Source organism: Hippopotamus amphibius, chromosome 3, assembly GCF_030028045.1.
Source record: "Hippopotamus amphibius kiboko isolate mHipAmp2 chromosome 3, mHipAmp2.hap2, whole genome shotgun sequence".
NCBI classification, from domain to species: domain Eukaryota; kingdom Metazoa; phylum Chordata; class Mammalia; order Artiodactyla; family Hippopotamidae; genus Hippopotamus; species Hippopotamus amphibius.
Genome location: NC_080188.1, coordinates 24,694,200 through 24,717,220, shown reverse-complemented (window position 1 = coordinate 24,717,220; position 23,021 = coordinate 24,694,200). Strand labels below are relative to the sequence as shown.

The following is a 23,021-nucleotide window of genomic DNA, read 5'->3' as shown; positions in this document are numbered from 1 at the left end:
TTTCCATGCTTCATCAAGATGGGACTGAGTGTTTTAATGCTTGAGACCATAGCTGAATTCAAGAGGAACCACTGAGAGCAGCTGAGGTTCCGCTGGTTGGTTGCTTTGCATTATTCCAAACAAGCAGTTTGAATGATTTTTAAAAAGTCACCTCGTTGATTTGAAAGTTCTGAACTTACCAAACGGTTTGGGTTTTGTGTTAATCAAAGGTGAAGAACAGAGGTCAAGCATTAGAGAAATTTAGGAGTAATCCCCAGGGATGAAGTGAGAATCAGGATATGATGAAATGAAATAAAAGAACACACTAAAATTCACACGTTCCCTCTGTTTTTCTTTCCTTTTTCTGTAGAAATAGTGAACCAGTACGTTATTTTGAAAAATTTTATAAATTAGGATTAGACTCTGGAATAATATAGCTTTTGGCAATTGCTTTCTCCTTCCCAATCCAGAAAGCTTAAATCCTTTCCTACACATGACAGAATTTAGGATTATGCAGAACTGTGTAGTAAAACAAGAGGTTACTTTCAACATGTCACAGTGGTTAATATCCCAAGTTTTAGTTGGACTTGAGTTTCTATCCTGGCTCTGCCACTTATCTGCTGTGTAGCCTTGGACAAGGAACACATTTTTTCCAAATGTCAGCTTCTGCATGTGAAGTAATACCTAGCTCACAGTGTCTTATGAGCGAGGATAAGATAATATATGCAAAACACGTAGCAAAGTCCTGGCGTGTAGTATGCACTTGGTAAAAGCTGTTTTTATTCATTCTTTCATAAATTTCCTTATTTTTTTAATAAGCATTCACTGAGTGTCAAGTATGTGTCAGCAGTTGTTCTAATCCATTGGGATATCATCAGTGTGTGAAACAGATTCTTGCCCTTAAGTTTACTTACATCTTTGTGAATGGAGCGGAAATAAATACACATAGTGAAGTACATTATGCAGTATGACAGTAAGTGATGAATGCTATGGAGAAAATAAAAATAGAAAAGTAGAGTAGGGAAATGAGTATTGGGAAGACTGAAGGCAAGATGAAATGTTGACATTGCCATGTGGATTTAAAGAAGGAGTCACCTATATGGATGGCTGAGAAAATAGCATTCCAGGATGGGGAGGGGTGCAGTCAGCTCAGTGGCTTTAAGGTGGGAGTATGTCTAGAACAAGGAGGCCAAGTTGATAGAAGTTAGATATATAATGGAGAGGAAGTTAGATATATAATCACTTAGGGCTTTGTTGGCTATTATAGAAACTTTGGTTTTACTCTGAGAGAAATGGGGAGTTGTTTCAGAATTCCAGGTGGTGGTATGGCATGATGCCATTTTCTCATGTTTTATAAGACCCACTCTGAGTGATATAATGAAAATAGACTATCTGAGGGCAGAGATGAAAGCTGTGAGACCATTGTTATCCAGGTGAGAGATGGTGGTGGCTTAGACCAAGGCGGTCGTAGTAAAGATCTTGACAGGTAGCAGGATTTTGAATGTATTATAGAACTCAACAGGTTTCCTGATGGATTGGATGTGGGTGTGAAAGAGAAAAAACAAAGATAATTACAAAGTTTTAGCCTAAGCATCAGCAAGCATTGTAATAAATGTAATGGGTATTATTATTTTACAATGTGTGGCTTTTTGTTGTATACACTGAAAAAAGAACAGTGAACTCCCTTATACTTCTTTGTAGCCTCCACAGCACTGTGCAAGTGATACGTACCCAGTTGGTGCTGAATAAGTGATTGCTGAACCTTTCACGGGTATAGGGACAACTCTAATGGTTAAAGAAAATAGTAAGGCATGCAAAGATAATGCCACCTTTCAGAGAAGAACTTCTCTTCCTTTACAACTTGATCTAGGTCTGGCCCTGCCTATTCATTCCCAATTAAATTGTCTGATCCAGGCACTCTGCTCCACCATTCTCCAAAATCAATATCGATGCCCACAGCCTCCTTGATTGCAGAAAATGGTCTCCCTTGTTAGGGAGCCTTGGTAGTGATCTGGCTTCATTGTTCTCTGGCCACACAGAGACAAGTACTGTGCAGTCAATGGAAATGGACAATGGATGAAATTACCTGACTAAATAAGTCTAAAAAGTCTGTCTGAAATTTTTCTTACATGGGAAAAAGGGGGTCTTAGTTCTTCTCTTCATGTGGTGATGTATTCTTAGGAACTAAAGAGAACTGCCACAATACTTTCTGGAAATGATGTATTTCATTTCTGTATCGGATTTATATTCTTGTGAACATTTACAGATGGGATTCATAAAAACTTTCACACTGAGAAAAGAAGCAAACATTATTATTTCTGGGAGGACTAAAGGGAAAATAAATTATGTAGCTTACTTACTATTTCTGCTTTTTCATCATAATCGGTGAGTCACAAATATAAGCAAACTACTGAGACCCAACAGTTGTAAATAAGGTTCAGACACGTAGTGCCAGCTCCTTACAAGCAGGAGAGCTGGGGGTGAGGAGTATTAGGGCACAAATGAAATACCTTGCTTTCGCTATAACTGTCCGTGTGACTATAAACTGGATGTATTTTTCTTGCACGAGGTATAAAGCCTCATTTATCAACATTTCTCTGCCCTTATAGCAAAAGGCTGAGAGTTCCATGTTTCTGAACTCAGTGAAAGCAAACATGGGATGAATCTCTTTGATCTATTAGCTGGGGTTGTACCACAGCTACCTTTTAAAACTGCCTGGAGAGCTGAAACAACAGTTTAAAAGACTACCAGGAATGGCAGGAACAAGTAAGGGTGGACAAAGTGGGAATCATTTTCTGGTAAAACCCCAAATGTATCAACCTACAAGTTTATATAACAAATACTGTTATAAGTGGTGCTGGAAACTGAATTTAGGACAGGGGAAACATCAAATGCTCATAACAGTGGATGAGAGCAGAGAAGGAAAAGGGATAAATTTAAATGCAAATCAAAAAACAAATGAAGCAGTGTCATTATTTACATTGAAATAGTGTATGGAAGAGATATGATAGAGCTGAGAAATTAAAAGTATCCTATAGATTAATAAAGAGTAAATTTAATTTTTTATTTCAAATATGGTTTGTAATCACTATCCTTGAAAGGTCAGTTTTTCATGCATGAGTCTTGAATGTTATTTTATATACGTGTACATCTTTTCAAATATTTTGACTCTAAAATTTTGACTGTAAAAAACTTTTCTCATATCTCTACTTCTTATTTAGTAGTAAATGTCTAAAATAAAAATATATTAATGTTCTGAAAATATATAGACATGATTAGGATTCAGGGACAGATCTAGAACAAAGTAAAATAATATTATGAATCACAAAGGAGGCTGAGTTTGAGAACTTGCATTAAATTCAGTATTTTCTGACCAGATCCAGGTGTGGCATCCAAAACAATGTTAAAAGGCCACCAAAGAATTCTATCATCACTTTAATTTCAAAGTTATCTGTTTTTTCAACTTTTCATTTATCTCGTGCATCTAGTGACTCTTTTCTGTTAAGTTCCTTCTGCTGTGTTTCTGGACTCACTTTGAGGTCCAAACCCTATGCTGTAATCTACTTTCTTAAGATTTCTCCCTGATTAGAAGTCTAGGTCTCCTAATATTGCATCAAAGTGGCCTATCATAAGAATTAATAATCATTACAGTGAATTTCTTTTTCTTTCTTTCTTTCTTTCTTCCTTCCTTCCTTCCTTCCTTCCTTCCTTCCTTCCTTTCTTTCTTTCTTTCTTCCTTTCTTTCTTTGCTTCTTTTCTCCTTCCTTCCTTCCTTCCTTTCTTTCTTTCTTTCTTTCTTTCTTTCTTTCTTTCTTTCTTTCTTTCTTTCTTTCTTTCTTTCTTTCTTTCTTTCTTTCTTTTCTTTCTTTCTTTCTTTCTTTCTTTCTTTCCTTCTTTCTTTCTTTCTTTCCTTCCTTCTTTCTTTCTTTCCAACTATGAGACCTTGTAATAAAATGAATTGAAATGATAGAAGGGAAAGGTTCTGAGAGCAAACTAAAACAATTTTTTAAATTTTTAAAAATTTAAAAGCATACATTATAAATAAAAGGATGGCTTGAGGAGCCTTCTCTGATGCCCCAGTTTTGAGTTCAGAGTCACTTCTCTCCTTAATATCAGCCACCTCTTACCTCCTGACACCACATCTTAGCATGGTTGATTATTTTTACCATTTACACGTGCTTCATAGACAATCATCTATTTAACTTGTTTCTTTCCCCTCAAAGACCAGGATGGCTACAAACTACATTCTTTATCTTTTATCTAAGTGTATTACATAGTGTAACAATCAATTATTCAATTATGATTTTTTTGAAGGAAGAAAAACAGGAAGAAAGAAAAGAGGAAAGAAAGAAAATGTATTTATCCATTTCTCAGTATCTTTCTACATGTAGCCCTCTTCAGAAGTTCCAGATGGAAGATAGAGTGATATAACGCTTTTGATTTAAATAAGGGACAGTTCCACACCAAAATTTATATATTGGTATGTGTATACACATACACACGAATATATACATATATATCACATATTATTATGTATATATATACACACAACAATATATAATACATATATACACAAACCGTGTACACACACACACACACACACACATATATATGTAGGTGTATATTATACATACTGATATGTAACATATACATATTACATTGTATATGTGATAAATGAAAAGTTGAAATGGCATCATGTTTTGTAAAACCAGCACTGACTATTTAACTGCACTGTAGGTTTCTTTAGTAGTATTTCTACATTATTTTATCTCCTCAAATATATAACTTGAGGCTGGTGCATAACAATTTTGTCATAGATATATGTATGATGTGATTATGCTGGCACTACTCAAGATACCAAATAATCTTAAACTAAATGAAAACTTCTTTCAATGATTGCATTTTTGAATGGCATTTTATTATTGAAATAGTTATTAGCATGGGATTATTAAGTCACAAAAAATGTTTCAGTACTGCTCTCTAAATAGCTGTTGAATGTGGATGAGATAAAATGAATATAATTATCCACAGTTCACAGGGTGGTCATGAAAATATATATAACAATTTAGCCCAGTCCATGCATATAGTAAATGCTTAATAGGTGATAAGTTCCTTTTATTATCACACAATGGGAATTCAACAGATAAGACAAGTATTTAAGGGTTGCTACATAAAGTTTCTAAAAGTTCCTAATTACATGTTAGGTGTAAAGTAATCATAACATTTTCTAATGCACACACTGTCAGGAAACAGCATCCAGTGATGGGTGATAAAGTTAATTACTTTAGGAGATTTCTTTTTTCCTTTTATACTAATTGAGGCCAAATTTATTTTTAAGAAGAAATTGATACTATCATCAAATTAGAATATCAATACACTCCATTTTATAAGTACAGAATTTCTTTTTGAAGCTGATCCAAGAGATTCAGGGAAAGATAGCAAAGGTTTGTAATATTTGCCAGCAAGGCTCTTCGTACATTTACCTTTAGGATGTTGTAGATGAAAAATATCAGATTGTTGAATATGAGCACTGAACTCTATTAGAAACAAAGGCAAATGATCTTATGCTTTTAGCATCTGAATCTAAAACCTAGCCTTAAATTTTTTTCTATATATGACTAATGTAATTCAGCAATTTAGCATCATAATACTTCTCCTACATGTAATTTATTCCAGCTTATCCATAGACGTAAAGATAATACTTTATTTCATATTTGAGTGTGACAGGATTGGTATGGCCTTATCCTGGACCGTAATCTGCAGTGATTATCATTCTGGGATCATCTATGAAGCTCCGTATTATGCACATAGAACAAAGTCCTGGGAGCTGTTGAATGGGGAAACGCAACCATTTAACAATTCCTCATGCATTAGAAGTTACAATATGATTTGATTATTTCACGTGAAGAAGTAAACATTTCTGGAACCAACAGAAAGACTAATTAAATACCCCAGGGATGGCAAGGATAGCTTCAAAGAGGAAGTGTTACTTGAATTTATTTTTTAAGAGCAAGGATTAAATGAGAGGACATTTTATATAGAGGAAAGAGCAAGCATCCCCTCCCCCAGAAAAAAGAACAAAGGAGAATAACATGGAGTTGGGTATGGCTAAGGTACACGGTGTGGGACAGCATTGGATCAGGATGGAAAAGAGACAAAGATCGTGAAGGATTGATGTGCTATGCTGTGGTCTTTGAACTTGATCTTTGTGCAAAGGACAGTCATTGAGAAAAAATTTGATCACAGAAGAGACATCACATGATTTATTATTAGCATTGTCATGGGGAGTATATAGGAGTTGGTTGAGACTAGAAGCAGGAAAACTAACAGAGACCGTTCCAGAGATCATTGCCAGTAAGGATGGAGAAGAAAGGGAAAGTTGAGAACAGTGTAGGAAATATAGTCAACAGAACCCGGTCACCAATTAAAATGCTGGATATGAGTAAGAAGTTCAGCTTGAGACTAAAAGTTTGACAACTGACAAAATGATGGTGCCTTTTAGGAAGACTAGAAACAGAGGAGGCAGAATTTTGAATATTTGAAACCATGGCCTATATGAGCTTTTGAAATTGTATTTTCAGTGTCTATACTTCTATTACATTTAAATGCTTTCCTTCTACAAAATGCTAAAGAAAGAACTGAAAAGTTATTTTGCGAGGTAAATGAAAACATCACTGTCCACAGCAGTATTCTATGAGGATGGTGAAAAGGTCAATTAGCATGCTTTAACTTACCCACCTTTTTTATAATAAGAAAATTAATATAGTGGAATTTTTTCAGTCCCTTGTATTAGTAATTTATATATATATATGTGTGTGTGTGTGAACTGTAGTTCTTATTGTATTAAAAATGCTCAGTTTATATTAATTTATAAAATAATTCATGATCTTAAAATGGTAAAGGCTTATCCTTATTATATATTGGACATGAGAATCATTTTTATTAATATGTATTTGGGGATCAAAATGTAAATTTATATCAGCATAATTTTTACTTTTAAATTCTCATTACTTAGTTGTTAAGCTGGTTTCTATCAGTACTTAGAGAACAACATAGGGTTTTGGGTTGGTGATTAATAAGCTCCAAGTTTCAGACTAACCCAGGGACAGTAGATGTATAGTAGCCTGTACTTAGACTGAACTTTGAACTCAGTGTTCTAGGGTGTCCCATGTGCTCTGGATGCCATCTTTAACAACTTGAAATGGGATGCAGACACTAAAATCTCCTCACGAGAGAATTTAACTTGTAATAGTAAAAGTGAGGTCTTTGAGGACATCTTCATTCTTTCCCTTGTCAGAGTCTCAAACTGAGCATGTAGCAATGGCTTGATGAAACATTGCTTTGAGGATCATAAATTGCTTCTGGTATCACTAACAGCTTCCCTTTGGAAACATTCTCTCCCTTGTCTATCAGGCAGGGGGTCTCTCTGGACTGTGCTTAGTAAACCCTTAGTAGCTATTTTGTTAATTGAACCAAACAGTCCCCCTAAATCCATGGGAATCAATGTGCATTCAGTCTCCTCTTCCCTTTCCTATCTGATTGCCTTTACTAGTGCTTTTGGGAGAGAGGTGTGTCTTCAGCTTTCTCACCACAGCAAGTTGAATCATTAGGTGTTGAAGAAAGACATTTCAAAGAGAGCGAAGGCACTACAAATCTTTTACTTGGTGATGGTTCTAAGGGCCAAAACAGTCCCAAACCCTGTTGGGGATAGATAGACCCTCCGGTGATTTCAAAGTCAGATTCATTTGGAACCCATAGTCAGTGACTGTCATGATGGGGTATGTTTAGTTTATCTTTGAGGACTTTGTATCCTGTCCATAAACATACAGGCATCTTGATTCTTGTTTCAGATCCCCAATGTGGGCTATACTTTCTAAATCAATGCATTTCCCTTAGTAGGAGAAAAATGAAGTCAATAAACAAAACTATAAGAAAAAACCGCATGTATAAAGATTCAAAAATTTAAAAGCACCAGGAATCTTACACTGAGAAGAAATTTCATGTATTCAATGTACGTTTATATTTCATGTTTCCAAATCATCACAAAGAATCAAAGACCAAAACTTAGAACTATCGTAAAAAATGACTGTAAGAAAACACAATTCATACTGGCTTTATTATTGTTCTTAACTCTTCCTGATTTTATGGGCACTGTATTTATCAAGCATGTGTTGAATGTCTACCAGGAGGAAGATATTGGGTAAGGAGCAACAATTCTTTTGTGGTAGAATGGTGCCAACTTATATTATCGGATTCAAAGTCTTCAACTTTTAATAGGGAACACTAAGTGCCATATACACAAAAGTCACTTAGGTATTTGTTGACTTTAATGAACTTGACTGATGACAAATGGCACATGTAGGTGTTATGGGAATCATCCCAGGAAGCAAAATGTCTTTGTTGTTGCTGAGAGAATAAAGCAATACACAGCAATGACTAACTTGTCTTAAAATATGTGCATGACATGCTATTTATGATACCTGGTGAACAAAATTATTAGCATCCTGATCTTCTTGAAGGGATGTCATTTACAGTTTGATTTTACTCTCTGTATTATGAGTGTGTGCTCTTATTAGTATTAGTGTTATATCTAAATTACAGGGGTGAAGACAGTATAGCTTATTGCTTGGATGGTTAGCTGCAATAAAGTAATATCTTTTAATACTATTAATATCTTTCCCAAGTCCTTAATTATTATCTTTTTTTTTTTCTGCTTAGTGTATGTGAATGATGTTTGTAGTTGGCTTTGGTTTCTCTCAGAGCAGACTATAAGATGTGCAATCATTTGGAAAGTGATGTCAGCAGGCACTAGGGAAGGGAGGACAGCCAAAGCAGGGTACCATGATGAGCAGGGTACCATGATGAGCAGGGTACTATGATAAGCAAGTTACTGTACCATGAGGACAGTTGGGGTTTCATCCCACTGAGGTCATCTGGGAAATGGTGTAGAGCATGCCTTAGAGTTGTCTCCCCTGAGAGGGAGGGAAAGTTGAGTTATATGTCCTCCAGCTTTCATCAGTTGTTGGTTGATGGCTGTTTCCAGGAGCACAAACTTTTCTGCAATTCCACTCCACCCTGCACAGCCAGGAAAAACCCTCAGGCAGAGAATCATAGGAGCTTGCGTCAGAACATCCCAGCATGTAGAGGAATCATGATTGTCACGGGGCTAAGAAAAGAGAACTGCCAGCAGATGCTACATTGGTCTTCTGTGGATGTACACTATTGTAAATGTTGTTAATATAATTATTTATACTATCAAACTTTTGATGTGGAATCATCATCTATTATAATAAAAATGGTGCACAGATATTTTGCACATAACTCAGAATTTCTGTCTTCTCCAGGAACTTTCCTGCCACTAGAACCTAAAAACCTACTTCCACTTATTTTAACACTCTGTCTTACTCAGGAATATTCCTCTTTCATTGATCTTGTCTCCTGAATACTCAGCCGCTCCCTTCATCCCTTCCATCTGCATTGCCAGATGCTTAACTATCGTCCACCTTAAACAGGCAAACAAAAAACTATGTCTTTTCTCTCACCTTCCCTTGTTCCCTTCCCTTTCGCAATCCAACTTCTCAAAGGTTGTTTAAAATCACTCTAGCCTTTTCCTCTTCTCCCACTTCCCTCACTCCAAGCTGGCCTCTGCACACATTGCTTATTTTACTAATGGCTCCCAGGTCTCTAAATTCAATAAATATTCCAGACTTCAGATTACTGGATCTCTCAGCAGCAGTGACTGTACATGACTTACTTCTTCATAGGGGTGTTAAATTGCCTTTGTAACACTCTAATCTCTAGTTTTAGGGACACTTTATTTTCCTCTATTTTTTTCTGAACATGCATAGCAGGAGAATATCCCTGCATTGCATACATTCTTTACCTGTGTTTACGAAGTCAATAAACTTTGAAATTATTTTCTTTAAGGTAACTTTGCATATCTGCGTTCTGTGTCTCGAGGTGTTGCTCCTACTGCTTAGAGCTTTGAGGGTAATTATTTTTCTCTCTTTAGATTCTTAGTTGGTACCTCACTGCAGCCACTAAGATGGTCATATTCTCCTATACTCTTTACTTGTTGCCATTTGATGTGCAAGTGGGTATTCTTCATATCCTTAGCATGAGTATATTCATGTAATTTTATCATCTCTTTTCTAACTTTAAAACGCTAGACTAAGGAGAATATTCCATTTGCCTCTATTTGGGTCAAGACTACCTTAACATTTTAATTTCTCTCCCATGAAACATTTTAAATCAATATCTATAGTGACTAAAATTTTATTCAATTGTTTATTGAATAAATGTGAGAGTATGATTGATTTTGTATGAGTAAGAGAAAAAGCATATAATGCAGATCCAGGACCAGCTACATAATTTGTGAGGCCCAGTCCAGGGTGAAAATGCAGGGCCCTTTATTTAAAACATAGTTAAGAATTTCAGGGAAGCAAAAATAGAACATTAGACCTGGCATGGGACTTTTCCGATCACAGGGACCTGTGTGACTGCACAAACTGTACGGCTGTGAAGCAGACCCCGTGCAGGTGTTTGGGGGCAGATGGCAGCTGAGAATTAACTTTATAGATGAGTTTCAAATGAGTTTTATAACAAAATTTCACAAGTATCGGGGGTTTTTGGGAATAAAATAGCCTATAAAATAACAAAGTTAAATGAAGATATTTATTTGGAATACCATAACTGTACTTTTGGCACAGACTATTTTGTTGAATAGAAATATGTAGTTGATAAGGAAACACTTTTAGTTTTAAATTTATGCTTGACTGTGGTACAATGCTTTGTTTACCCTGAGGGCTCAGGTGGCAGATGGCTTGGGTTTTAAAACTTGGCTCTATCTAATCTACGGAGCCTGGGTCACGGGGCACATTTCTTTAACTTTCCGAACGTCAGAGTACACATATATTGGGATGATAACAAAGAATCTGTCTCATAGGTTTGTCATGCAGATTATTATATTTCAAGTCCTTTGAAGAGTGAGAAGTCAACTCTTTTATTTCAAAATCCTTTTAGTTTTTATTTTTGCCTTAGGGTTTACAGTATCCCAGACTTACTTTACTGTCTCTTTCATGATTGTGAATTAATGTCCAGTATAATATTAAAATATTTCATGATACTGTTTGTGTAGAATTACACATTTGACACTTTGCATTTGAGGCATTAAGTTCATGATGGTAGAAATGAATAACGTATTTTTTTCTTCTAAGAACATTGAAAGGGTTTAATTTTTAATTTTTTTCTTTGAGCTTTCCCTCCATTGCCATTTGGCTTATTTAAAATCAAAGATCTATATCACCTGGTCAATAAAGCAATCCAGTTAATTGTGCTACACTTTATAAGTTACATAACTTTCAGATCTAATTCAATTTAATCTTAATAGTTCAGGCATTCTTTTTTTTTTTAATTTTTATTTATTTATTTAGTGGCTGCGTTGGGTCTTCATTGCTGCATGCTGCCTTTCTCTAGTTGCAGAGAGTGGGGGCTACTCTTCTTTGTGGTACAAGGGCTTCTCACTCAGGTGGCTCCTCTTGTTGCAGAGCACAGGCTCTAGGCTAACGGGCTCAGTAGTTGCTGCATGCGGGCCCTGGAGCAAGCAGGCTTCAGTAGTTGTGGCACTTGGGCTCAGTAGTTGTGGCACTCAGGTTTAGTTGCTCCGCGGCATGTGGGCTCTTCCCTGACCAGGGATCGAACCCATGTTCCCTGCATTGGCAGGTGGATTCTTAACCATGGCGCCACTGGGGAAGTAGCCAGACATTCTTAAATACATTTAAAGGCAAGCTTATTTGGAAGTAATCCTTGTGATTAATGAATGTTATTTGCTTTTATTTTTATGTCACTGAATGATAAGGCTTTTTATATTAATATGAATTATGTTTATTTATAGTGCTTAATAATGTGTTTATGCTTTATTGAGAAGATACACTAATTGACAATCTACAAACTAAATCTCTACCATCATGAAATACCATTTGAAATACTTGGTTTAATGGTCAATTTTAGGACTGCATCAAACAGTAACCATCCTAACTATACTTTATTTTCCATACTGGTGGTACATTTAAGAGAGTTTCTGAGAAACTACTCATTCAGAGAAGTGTGCTTAAAATGCTCTAGCCAATATAATTTCCAAATAAGAATGTCATAATCCTTCTAGATATTTAGCATGTAGGATTGTAAGACCCTATGGAGTAATTAAGCGGTATACCTATTTTTGTTGGTTGTGAACGCTGAAGAGAAAGCAAAAAGCAATATTCCCAAATATCACAGAACTTCCTAGCCATCCATGTACTTGACCCCTTCTCTCTCCTGTGGTTCTCATTCTATAATATCTATATTCAATCTTTTTTTCTCACACCAGACAGTATTACTGAAGTCTTCACTAACATCTATGTGACCAGTTTTGGCCCCGTCTCAGATACAGATATGGTGAGTTTTTCATTAAATAATATTTTTACTTCAAGTAATGGGAAGTGTGGGGGTAATTTATAATAAACACGTATTTTAGTGTTAATAGATTCTGTATCTGTCTCATGCCTATTTAGTCTGCCCAAATACATAGAGAGTTAAGGCTGCTAATCTGCTTATATCTGTGGTACACCATTCTAACTTGAATGTTCAGATTAACCCTTTATACTTTATATTATTTTCAAAATTTTCTACCCAGCTACAGTGTGGCAAACAATTGTTTAAATAAAGATAATAACATTACTGAGAACCATTTTCGAAGATTAAGGACCATGCTTGACTTCCGTACATCTGTACAGTTTCACAGATAACTGCTTCTTACAGGTCGTGGTCATGGTCAGTGTTATGAATGGAAACCTTCTATTAGCATTGAGTAAGGTGGATTTATTGTCATCCTAGCTACTCCTCATACATAGTGGGGGTAGCTAGGATATATAATAATATAAATTAATCTAAATAAAAGTAGAATCTTAACATTCTTGAATTCTATGGAATTGGTCTTTATTTTTCTTTAAAATGAGATCACTAGAAGAGGGAAATTAGTCTGCTGGGTTAGAAACTGGTGGACTAAATACCTCATCGATAAGTCCTTGGTTAAGCATAAGAATTTTAGTACTCAGTCTTCCACTTCTACTGCTACCTACAGTGCTCCATTATAGAAGTTTTTTGTAGGAATTATTTTTCATCCACCTTCCTTGTGGTCAGGGAATGAGAATTAGAGGAAATGTCCTTGTCCCTGCTTTGCCTGGCTGTTCTCCATCATGTCATGTCTTCCTAATTTCTTCCCTTTATCTGATACCCCAAGGGAAAGGATGACAAGTGTGCAGGTTTTCCTCCTGGATAAACAAACAAAACTAAAGGTTTTCCTTTTTTGCAGATGCTCGTAAACAATATTAGCCAATTATTTTTTATTGAAGTATAGTCGATTTGCAGTATTGTGTTAGTTTCAGGTGTACAGCATAGTGATTCAGTTATTTTGTTCTCAGATTATTTCCCATTATAAGTTATTACAGGATACTGAATACAGTTCCCTGTGCTATATAGTAAATCCTTATTGCTTATCTATTTTATGTGTAGTAGTTTGTATGTGATAATCCCATACTCTTAATTTATCCCTCCCTCTTTCTCCCGTTTGGTGACCCTAAGTTTGTTTTCTATGTCTGTGAGTCTATTTCTGTTTTGTATATAGATTCATTTGTATTATTTCTTAGATTCCATATATAAGTAATATCATACATTGTTTGTCTTTCTCTGTCTCCGTTACTTCACTAAGTATAAAATTCTCTAGGTCCATTTATGTTGCTGTAAATGGCAATATTTCATTCTTTTTTATGGCTGAGTAATATTCCATTGTATACTTATATACCACATCTTCTTAAGCCAATTTTTTATTGACAGGCACTTGAGTTGTTTCCATGTCTTGGCTATTCTAAATAGTGCTGCTATGAACATTGGGGTGCATGTGCCTTTTAAAATCAGAGGGTTTTTTTCCAGTTATACATCCAGAAGTGGGATGGTTGGATCAGATGGCAACTCTATTTTTAGTTTTTTGAGGAACCTCCGTACTGTTTTCATTAGTGGCTGCACCAACTTACATTCCTATAATTATCCAATTTATTGGAACCTCCCTGCTTTTCCTTTAGGGAGCAGATATGCTGGTTTTTTCACTAAAAAATCTGTTTTTCTTCCACCCAGAGCTGCTTCTCTGACCTCACAGTTCTTTTTTATCTTAACATGGATGGCTGAAGATGTAAAGTGGAAGAGGGGTGATGGCCCCCAATTATGGGGAGGCAGTTGATAGAAAACACTACTGATCTTTGAAGTTCTTTCAAATTAGAATGTGAAGATTTAACTGCTTTTTCCTCCAACTTCAGGGCTTGGCTACAATTCTGAAACAACAGGAAAAATCCCACTTTTCAACGTCTCCTCCTCCCTTGCAGTGTCTTATATTGTGACCTGAAATATTAATCCTCGTCTTTCCATAGGTTGATTTCAGTGTACACAAACTTGAAAAGATAGCAGACACATATTTTTAGTAAGCGTGTGTATCCCAAACATTATTGGTTGGCAGTAAAGATAATATTTCTATGCAGCTTGTCTTAGTGAAATCTCCCACGTATTAGAGACACAGCGAGAATGAGTATCCAAGCTCTATGTGGAATCAAGTGCAGAGAGTCAGAATTTTGTCAAGCACTACACTGAAAAATTAGCAGAATATTATATAAATTATGGTTTTTATATGGTTAGGTTTGGTGTTTTATTACCAGCCAAAATAGAAAGGCAAATAGGACCCCAATGCGATAGATTTTGTATAGTGAATATTAGTGCTAACAGTTGCTATGCTAAACTTTTTTCATTTGTTCATTTTGCAAAGTGAATTATTTTACCTCAGAAAATCAAAACTGAACATATATTCATACATGCTTTTTCTAGACATACAAATGTTTGTTATTTGAGGGTTTTAGACAAACAGTCATATTTTTGGCAAAATGTATGAAGTGCCTTTTTTCCAGTGGTGATAATGGACTAAACTAACCCTCCTCTTCTTTGTTCTGACCATTCTTTGGGATTACTGAAACATTTAGAAAGCTGGTAGCTTTAACTCAAAATGGATTAAAGACTTGAATGTAACACCTGAAACCATAAAACTCATAGAAGAAAAATATAGGGAATAAGCTCTTTGACATTGGTCTTGGTGATTATTTTTTAAAATTTGACACCAAAAGCAAAAATAAACAAGTAGGGCTGACTATATCAAACTAAAAACTCTACACAGCAAAAAACCATCAATAAAATGAAAAGGCAATCTACAGAATGGGAGAAAATATTTGCAAATTATATATCTGATAAGGGGGTAGCATCCAAAATATATAAACTCAATATTAAGGAAAGAAAACAAAAACAAAAATCATAATCCAATTTAAATAAGGAATAAAAACTGGATAGACATTTTTTTCAAAAAAGACATACAAATGACCAACAGGTGCATGAAAATATACTCAACATCAATAATCATCAGGGAAATGTAAATCAAAACACAATGAAATATCGCCTCATACCTGTTAGAATGGCTATTATCACAAAGACAAAAGATATTCTATATGATATCACTTATTCACTTATATGTGAAATCTAGAAAACTAGTGAATATAAGAAAAAAGAAACAGACTCAGAGATATAGAGAACAAACTAGCAGTTACCGGTGGGGAGAGGAAAAAGACGGGGGGCAAGAGAGGGGTACAAGATTAACAAGTACAAACTACTGTGTGTAAAATAAATAAGCTACAAGGATATATTGTAGAGCACATCACAGGGGTTATATTTTATAATAACTGTAAATGGAGTATAACCTTTAAAACTGTGAATCACTGTGTTGTACACCTCAAACTTATATAATACTGTACATCAGCTATACCTCAAAAAATAATTTAAAAAAAAGACAAGCAATAAATGCTGTCAATAATGTGGAGAAAAGGGGACCTTTGTCCACTGTTACTGGCAATGATTGGTGTAATCATTATAGAAAACAGTATGGAGGTTCCTCAAAAAATTAAAAATAGAACTGTCATATTATTCAGTAATCCACTTCTGGTATATATCCAGAACGGAAACAAGATCCCCAAAAGAAATCTGCAACACTGCTGTTTTGTTTGTTTGTTTTGTTTTTTTGGGGCTGTGCTGCACAGCTTGTGGGATGTTTAGTTCCCCGACCAGGGACTGAACCCAGGCCCCGGCAGTGAAAGTGCTGAGTCCTAACCATTGGACCACCAGGGAATTCCCTGGACTCCTATTTTTATTTGCCATCTTCCACAGTAGACAGGATGTGGAAATATAATGTGATATATATATATCACATGAGGAAAAGTGAAATCCTGGCATTTCTGACAACATGGATGGACCTCAAGGGTATTATGTTAAGTGAATAAACTAGACAGAGAAAGACAAATATTGCATTGTGTCACTAATATGTGCCATAAAAACGTCTTAGAGACAGAGGATAGATGAGTGGTTGCCAGCGGCTGGAGGGTGGGGAAAATAGGGAAAGGTTGGCGAGAGGGTATAAATTTTCAGCTACAAGGTGAATAAGATCTGAGGATCTAATGTAAAGCATGGTGACTATAGTTGATAACACTGCATTGTATAATTGAAATTCACTAAGAGAATAGGACTTAAATGTTCTTGCCAAAAACAAATAACGAATAAATAAATATGAGGCTATGGTTGTGCTAATTAACTAGATAAGGGGAATCCCTTTACTATGCATATCAAATCACCACTATGATTGCTTCAAATATCTTAAAATATTTTTGTCAATTATACTTCAGTAAAGCAGAATTTAAAAAAGAAAAAGAAACTGTGATCATTTAGTTAGTGTTTCCATGTAGGAATTCCTTCCAGGCATTTGATGGGAAATTTATATATTTTTACAAATCCTAAATTCTGAGAAAAATGAAATAAGAAAATGGGAAAAAGCATTATAATTCTTCTGCAAGAATTAAAGCTTAGAATAAGGAATTCATTGATGTTAAGTTGCAACTCAGAGTAGGGAATGCTGATGTGTAAAGCTGAACATTCAAGGTTAAGGACAACATGCCCCAGAAGTGGGAAAAGGACCATGTCTGAGTGAAGCAGTCACGATCAGGCAGTCATGCAGTTGTGTGTTTGTGGTCCTGTCTGCTGCTGCCATTCTTAAAAATGAAATAAATATTAATAAGCTATATGCAAAAATATATAAAAATAAAAAGGTGGTAGCTGACGTTAGACGTATAGTCATTAGTAACAGAGCAAATTTAAACTCATCTCTGAACTGAATTAAGAACGTTGGTGTCTTCAGTGACTTTAGCCCAAGAATTTGAAGAAATTTTAACAGGCTCAAGCTAGGCTTTCTTATTTTGGGGGACACAACCACACATTACATTAAATATGAAAATGCACTCATATTCCAAACTATGTAGGTTGAATTGAGTAGAGTGGAATTGTGTTTGGAAACATTTAAATTTTTAAAAATCGCTTGTTTTGATTTTTTAGTTTTCCTTATGTATTTTGGATTATGTGTGTGTGTATGTATGTGAGCACATGCACTTGTATATTGAGAAATTCCCTAAAATGAAATATGTGTTTAACATCTCTTAGGCTCTTGAGATGCTTGAAGGCCCTAGGTGTTCTTCCCTCATACACATTTTCCTTTAATCAGCTAGCCTAACATAGTCCTATAGAATTCTCTTTGGTCATGTCAAATTTTCTACTTTATTTCCATCTTTATGCACCTTGTTTACTCAGTGTTACCAATAGTTGGCTTGAGGGGAGTCTAATTAATTGCAAGACCATCAACTGTGCACATACTCTATCGTCAGAGTCCAGTTGGAGGAAAGGATCCATAATGTGATGAGGGCAGGGGAAATCTCATATAATGAATTATTAATTAGTACAAGATGGTTAAATAAAAATGTAAAAGAAGACACTAAGCAATATAGACTTAGCAAATGCAGAAGCATCATGAGCAAGGAAGGAACTCTGGACTTGTGAGGGACTCCTTTCCCCAAGGCCAAGATTTAGAGCTCACTGGAGAGGTCTCTGTGGCTATAGGAGATGCACCTGCTGCCAGTGAAGGAACATGTGAGGGTACATGCTAAAGCTGGTCAGAGGAATATCCCGCCTGCCGGCTGACAACTCACAGCATGGCAGCCTTTGAAACTGTGCCAAAGAATGACAGTGCACCTGAACCAGGAAGAGCACGAGAAAGAAAGGCCCCCTTCCCTAGCCATGACCTGGGAGCATCCCTCCAGCCTCCTCCAATGACAAAGCCTAATGTTGTGTGAGCTGGTGAGGGAGCACTGTTTACAGAGCCCTTCTCCCGTGTCATGAAGAAGGGGAAAGGAAGGTGGACTTGGAGCTGAGAAGCAATTCGCTAATAATAGGTATACATAATAATGTGTGATGTGAGGAGGATTTTGAGGGAGAGTCAAGAGATTGATCATTCAACAGCTACTATTTGATATGTGTCCAAATCTAGAGTAGAAAATGAAAGTTGAGAAATCTATATACACGTGTGACACAAACACACACACTTACTCATATTATAAGTATATTAGGGAAGAAGCTCAATTTCAAAACACGTATTCACTTTGTGAAGAGAAATGATTTGGACTTCACAATGCTCACATGGGGTGATTTCCAATCTTGATGTTACTTTTGTTGAAAAGCAAGACATAATGAGGAAAAGTTTGAATTGATGTTAGTATGGATGGCCAGGTCAAGAAATGAAACTTATATGTGCTACTCTAAAGACAGAGACATTTATTATGATGCAGAGGGGCAAGATACCCACATTATTATTACCCATACATAAAAGTGGTTATGAAGATATATAATTCATGTCTCACAGAAGCAATCTGTTAATAGGAACATAGTAAAGAATAAATTTAATTTCACTTTTGGTAGCTTAGCTGATGCTATGTAGTTCAGTAGTTAACATCATAGGGAGGTTTAGAGAATTATTAGATCTAGATTTCTAGGCAGTGTGCATACGCAGTAGCAAGACCTAAACTCCTGAGTCCTCCTGTGCAGGTCAGTGATGTAGATTTGTTGTGACATTAGCCTGAGAGGAAAAAGCAGCCTAGCAAAAAGAATTAAGAACCAAAAGAGCAAACACACACACACACACACACACACACACACACACTGCTATCTCAGAAGCATTAACTAGTGTAATTGTCCAAAGAAAGTGGCAGGTCCAAATTATAATTAAAGATTCTAATTACAGTACTTGCAATGAAATTGATTTTTTAAAAAATTTCAACATTTAAAAAAATTCACGAGTAAGAAGGTAAACTTGGGGTTGTAACTAGTAGCTAATTGACAGAGTTGGTAGTAGCTAATCACACATTTAAGCAATGTATGTCTTCTGTGTATGTTTTTTCCTTTTTTATTTGGTCTATATAGGGGTCTTTTCCCATCTTTGTAAGCGTTTTCACTGTGTGAGCGTATTCTTCAGACATAAATTGTGTAGCCACCAACTATTGCACTGAAACCTAGACTAAGAACCTCAGCCCAAATGGTTATCTCTTGCACTGCTAAGTGTTAGTGTTAGATCTTGAACAATGGACACTTTGAAGTCATCTCAAGATTTCTGATCAAGAGTTTACAATTAGGCTATTAAGAAACAGGCAGCCAGGTAAGTGGTGACCTTGGTTTGTTGATCATATCAATCCCCTTGTTTAATACTTGTCTCTCTTATGAAAACACAGAGTGCATTATCTCTTAGAAACCCCGGAAACTATTGGGATATTATATAGTTCAGTAGTTAACATCATAGGGAGGTTGAGATAATTATTAGCTCTTGATATGTTGTCGAAAATTAACACTGGGTTTAAGCTGTCAACCCTTATCTGAAGCTGCCATTTGTAAATGTATCTAGATAAGGAAACTTGCTACAAACACAGCAAATACTATATATCAAAGATGAAGTAATAACATATCCTCACTTTAAACTCAGAATGTAGAAGTTGATTGCTGGACATTTATTGATATTTTGGAAGGACAGGAATTAGATTTAGGGAACATTCAGCCAATAATTTTCAACGCCCTCCTAGAGTTTTTAATAATGTTCCTCAAAATGAGAATCATAGACACTTGTGTTGGGATCAGTTGGAGTATTTATTTAAAAAGTTATTTCCTAGGTTCCTTCTAACATCTGTGGGATACATTATTTGCTTGTTGTGGGGCATGACAGTCTGCCTTTTAACAGGTTGAGGTATTTGACTGTATGCTGAGGGCAGCCAAAAGCCATCATAGGATTAATGGAGGGTTGGGGTTACATAGAAGGAACGTGAAGAGTCTGATTTTCTGCAATACAATAACTTATATTAGAGGGCGAGGAAAGGAAAAACTTGTTTGAAAGTTGCTGTATGCCAGCCAAGACAGGATTAAAGACTGGGTCAGGATAGAAGGACTACTACTCTGAAAGAAAGAACTGACAAGATTTAAAAGATGTGGTAGAATTGACAAGCCTTGGTGATCTGTTGGAGGTAGGGGTTGAAGGAGAAATATAGGATGAAGGCTTGGGGGTATTGGGTGGATGGTGGTACCATTCACTGGGGTATAGAACACAGGAAGAAAAGTTTTGTTTCCTTTCTTTTGGTGTCTAGGGGATGAGTATTTATGTTTTGGACATATTGAATTGGGACTTCTGTGAGAGATTTAATTGGAGATGTCTAGGTAGCAGGAATAGATCTGGAGCTCAAGAGAAGGACTTAAGAGTACAGATGGCTTGGGACCCATCTGATGGGAGTTGAAGGCATACACGAACTTGTGCAGGGAAAGAGATTAGGGTGAAATGGTAATCGCACCCTTACAGAAATTCTAGAATAGAAGGGGATAAAAAAGACTGTAGAGGAGTCTGAGAAGGAGCAGCCATAGGTGTCTGTCAGAATGGAGGTGCATTCCCTTCTCTCACTAGACTGTACTCTGATTCTTAAGAACAAACGTCAGAGACCACGGCCCTTCCTTCCTTATCAGATGCAACGATGTTCGGTAGTCAGGTATCTGTATAATTTACAGCTCTCTGTCCAGGTAGGATTCTGTATCCTGAAGGAGGTATGGTTCACTTAGGAGTGGGATGAACGCTTAGGTTTTGCCCAAGGTAAAATCTCACCTAGGGAGTGGGGTATTAGTTCCAGAAAAGAGTGAAGATAAAGGTAGTTTGACTAGTTTGACTCTATCCATTACCTTTCTGCAGGAGGGAGGGTTGTAGGAGTTGTGTGTATCCAGTCATAGCTCACTTGGCTGCCTCGGGGGCGGGGGGGGGGGGGGGGGAGGGCATTCCTTACAACTCCACCATTCTTTTGCATAAACTAAATAACAAAAAACTGTGATTTCTGAACGTGAAGTGATTTTTAAAATAAAAATTTCAGAAGTTGCAAGTTCCTTCCCCAGGTCACAAGGATGAGACCTGTCTTTTGGGGAAAACTATGCAGAATTTGTATGCCGTAAGGAGGAGTAATAGAAACCATCCACTGGTGTTACTCCCATACATTCTCCAGGAGATACCATCACGTGTAGATTATTGTCAGACACAGAAGGTCTCAGGTCCCATGATGAACATTTTCCCAAGAGTTAACTACAACACCAGGAGAATGTGGTTTTAGTGTCAATGCAGGAGAGCATTACAAAAGTAGGGAGAAAACAACAGTGTCATATATTATGGTAAAGCCAAGAAAAGGATTCAAATGTGTCATTAGATTAAGAGCAAGGAGATATTTGTTGATCGTGGTAAAGCAACCAGACTGCAGTGGGCTGAGGCATGTGGGAGGTGAGGAAGTGGAGAAACAGTGGTGGCAACATTTTTAAGCAGCGTGATCTAGGAGAGGAGGCAAGGCAGAGGGCAGTAGCTGTAAGGCATTATAACTATCTGACAGGCTTTTTTTTTTTTAAACTCTTTATTGGAATATAATTGCTTTACACTCTTGTACCAGCTTTTGAGGTACAGCAAAGTGAATCCGCTGTATTTATACATATATCCCCATATCCCCTCGCTCCCGCGACTCCCTCCCCCTCTCCCTGTCCCGGCCCTCTAAGGCATCACCCATCAACGAGTTGATCTCCCTTTGTTATACAGCAACTTCCCACTAGCTATCTATTTTACAATTGGTAGTGTATATATGTCTATGCTACTCTCTCACTTCGTCCCAGCTTCCCCTTCGCCCCATGCCCACCCAACCCCGTGTCCTCCAGTCCATTCTTTGCATCTGCATCCTTATTCTTGCCCTCAGACAGGCTTTTATTTTTAAAGATTACGTTGAACTTCTCACTGTTCTCAGAACCTGCCATTATCTTTAACAACTCTCTGGCCTTGCAAATGTTTTTCCCTGTTCTTGTTATGCCTCCCCTCCTCCTTTGCCAACTGGAGAGCTTTCATTTATTCAAAGCCAAGCTCAAATTTCATCTTCCCTGATGTTTTTCTAGGCTACTCCAAGTAGAGTCAGTCCTTCTCCTCCCTGTGCTTCACCACATGGCTTTCACACATTTTTATGACTTTGCATGCCAGATTATAAAAATTTGTACATGTCTTTCTTCTTTACTGCAGTCTGAGCTACTAGAAGGCATGAGTTGTGTTTGTTCTTTTCAACCAGATCTGCTAAGTACATACTCTGTATCTGTCACAGTGTCGGGAGCTGAAATACTTAAGTATAACCAGTGCTGCCCTCATGTTGTTCACAGTGTAGTGGGGGGAACAGCTAAGAAAAAAATCATCAATTTTAAACCAGTGTGGCCGTGTGTTTATGGATTAATATGGTGGCAGAGGGGATGTGGGTAGAGGATATCTATATCTGAGAAGGCTTCTAGGAAAAGAAGATAGTGTAGGAGGACAAACAAGGACTGGCCGGCTATGTAATGGGAAGAGTGTTTTAGCACCAAGTGAAAGAGCTTGTTGAATTTAGTAAAATGTAAACGTTCAGTGTGACTGGAGCCTAGAATACTCTTTGAGATTTTGGGGGAGATGAGGGTAGAAAATAACTTAGAACCAGATCATGAAGGGCCTTATAGCCAAATGCCCCAAAACACCATAA

General features: G+C 36.6%; 1 protein-coding gene across 3 annotated transcripts in view; it reads left to right on the top strand.

The window, feature by feature from the left end:
• GABRA2 (gamma-aminobutyric acid type A receptor subunit alpha2) overlaps positions 1–23,021 on the top strand; it is a 119,940-nt gene that overhangs the window by 31,685 nt on the left and 65,234 nt on the right. For all 3 annotated transcript variants that reach the window (XM_057727565.1, XM_057727566.1, XM_057727564.1), the window contains exon 3: positions 12,347–12,414. In XM_057727565.1, coding sequence (XP_057583548.1) covers positions 12,347–12,414 — 68 coding nt within the window. The remainder of the gene's footprint in view (positions 1–12,346; positions 12,415–23,021) is intronic.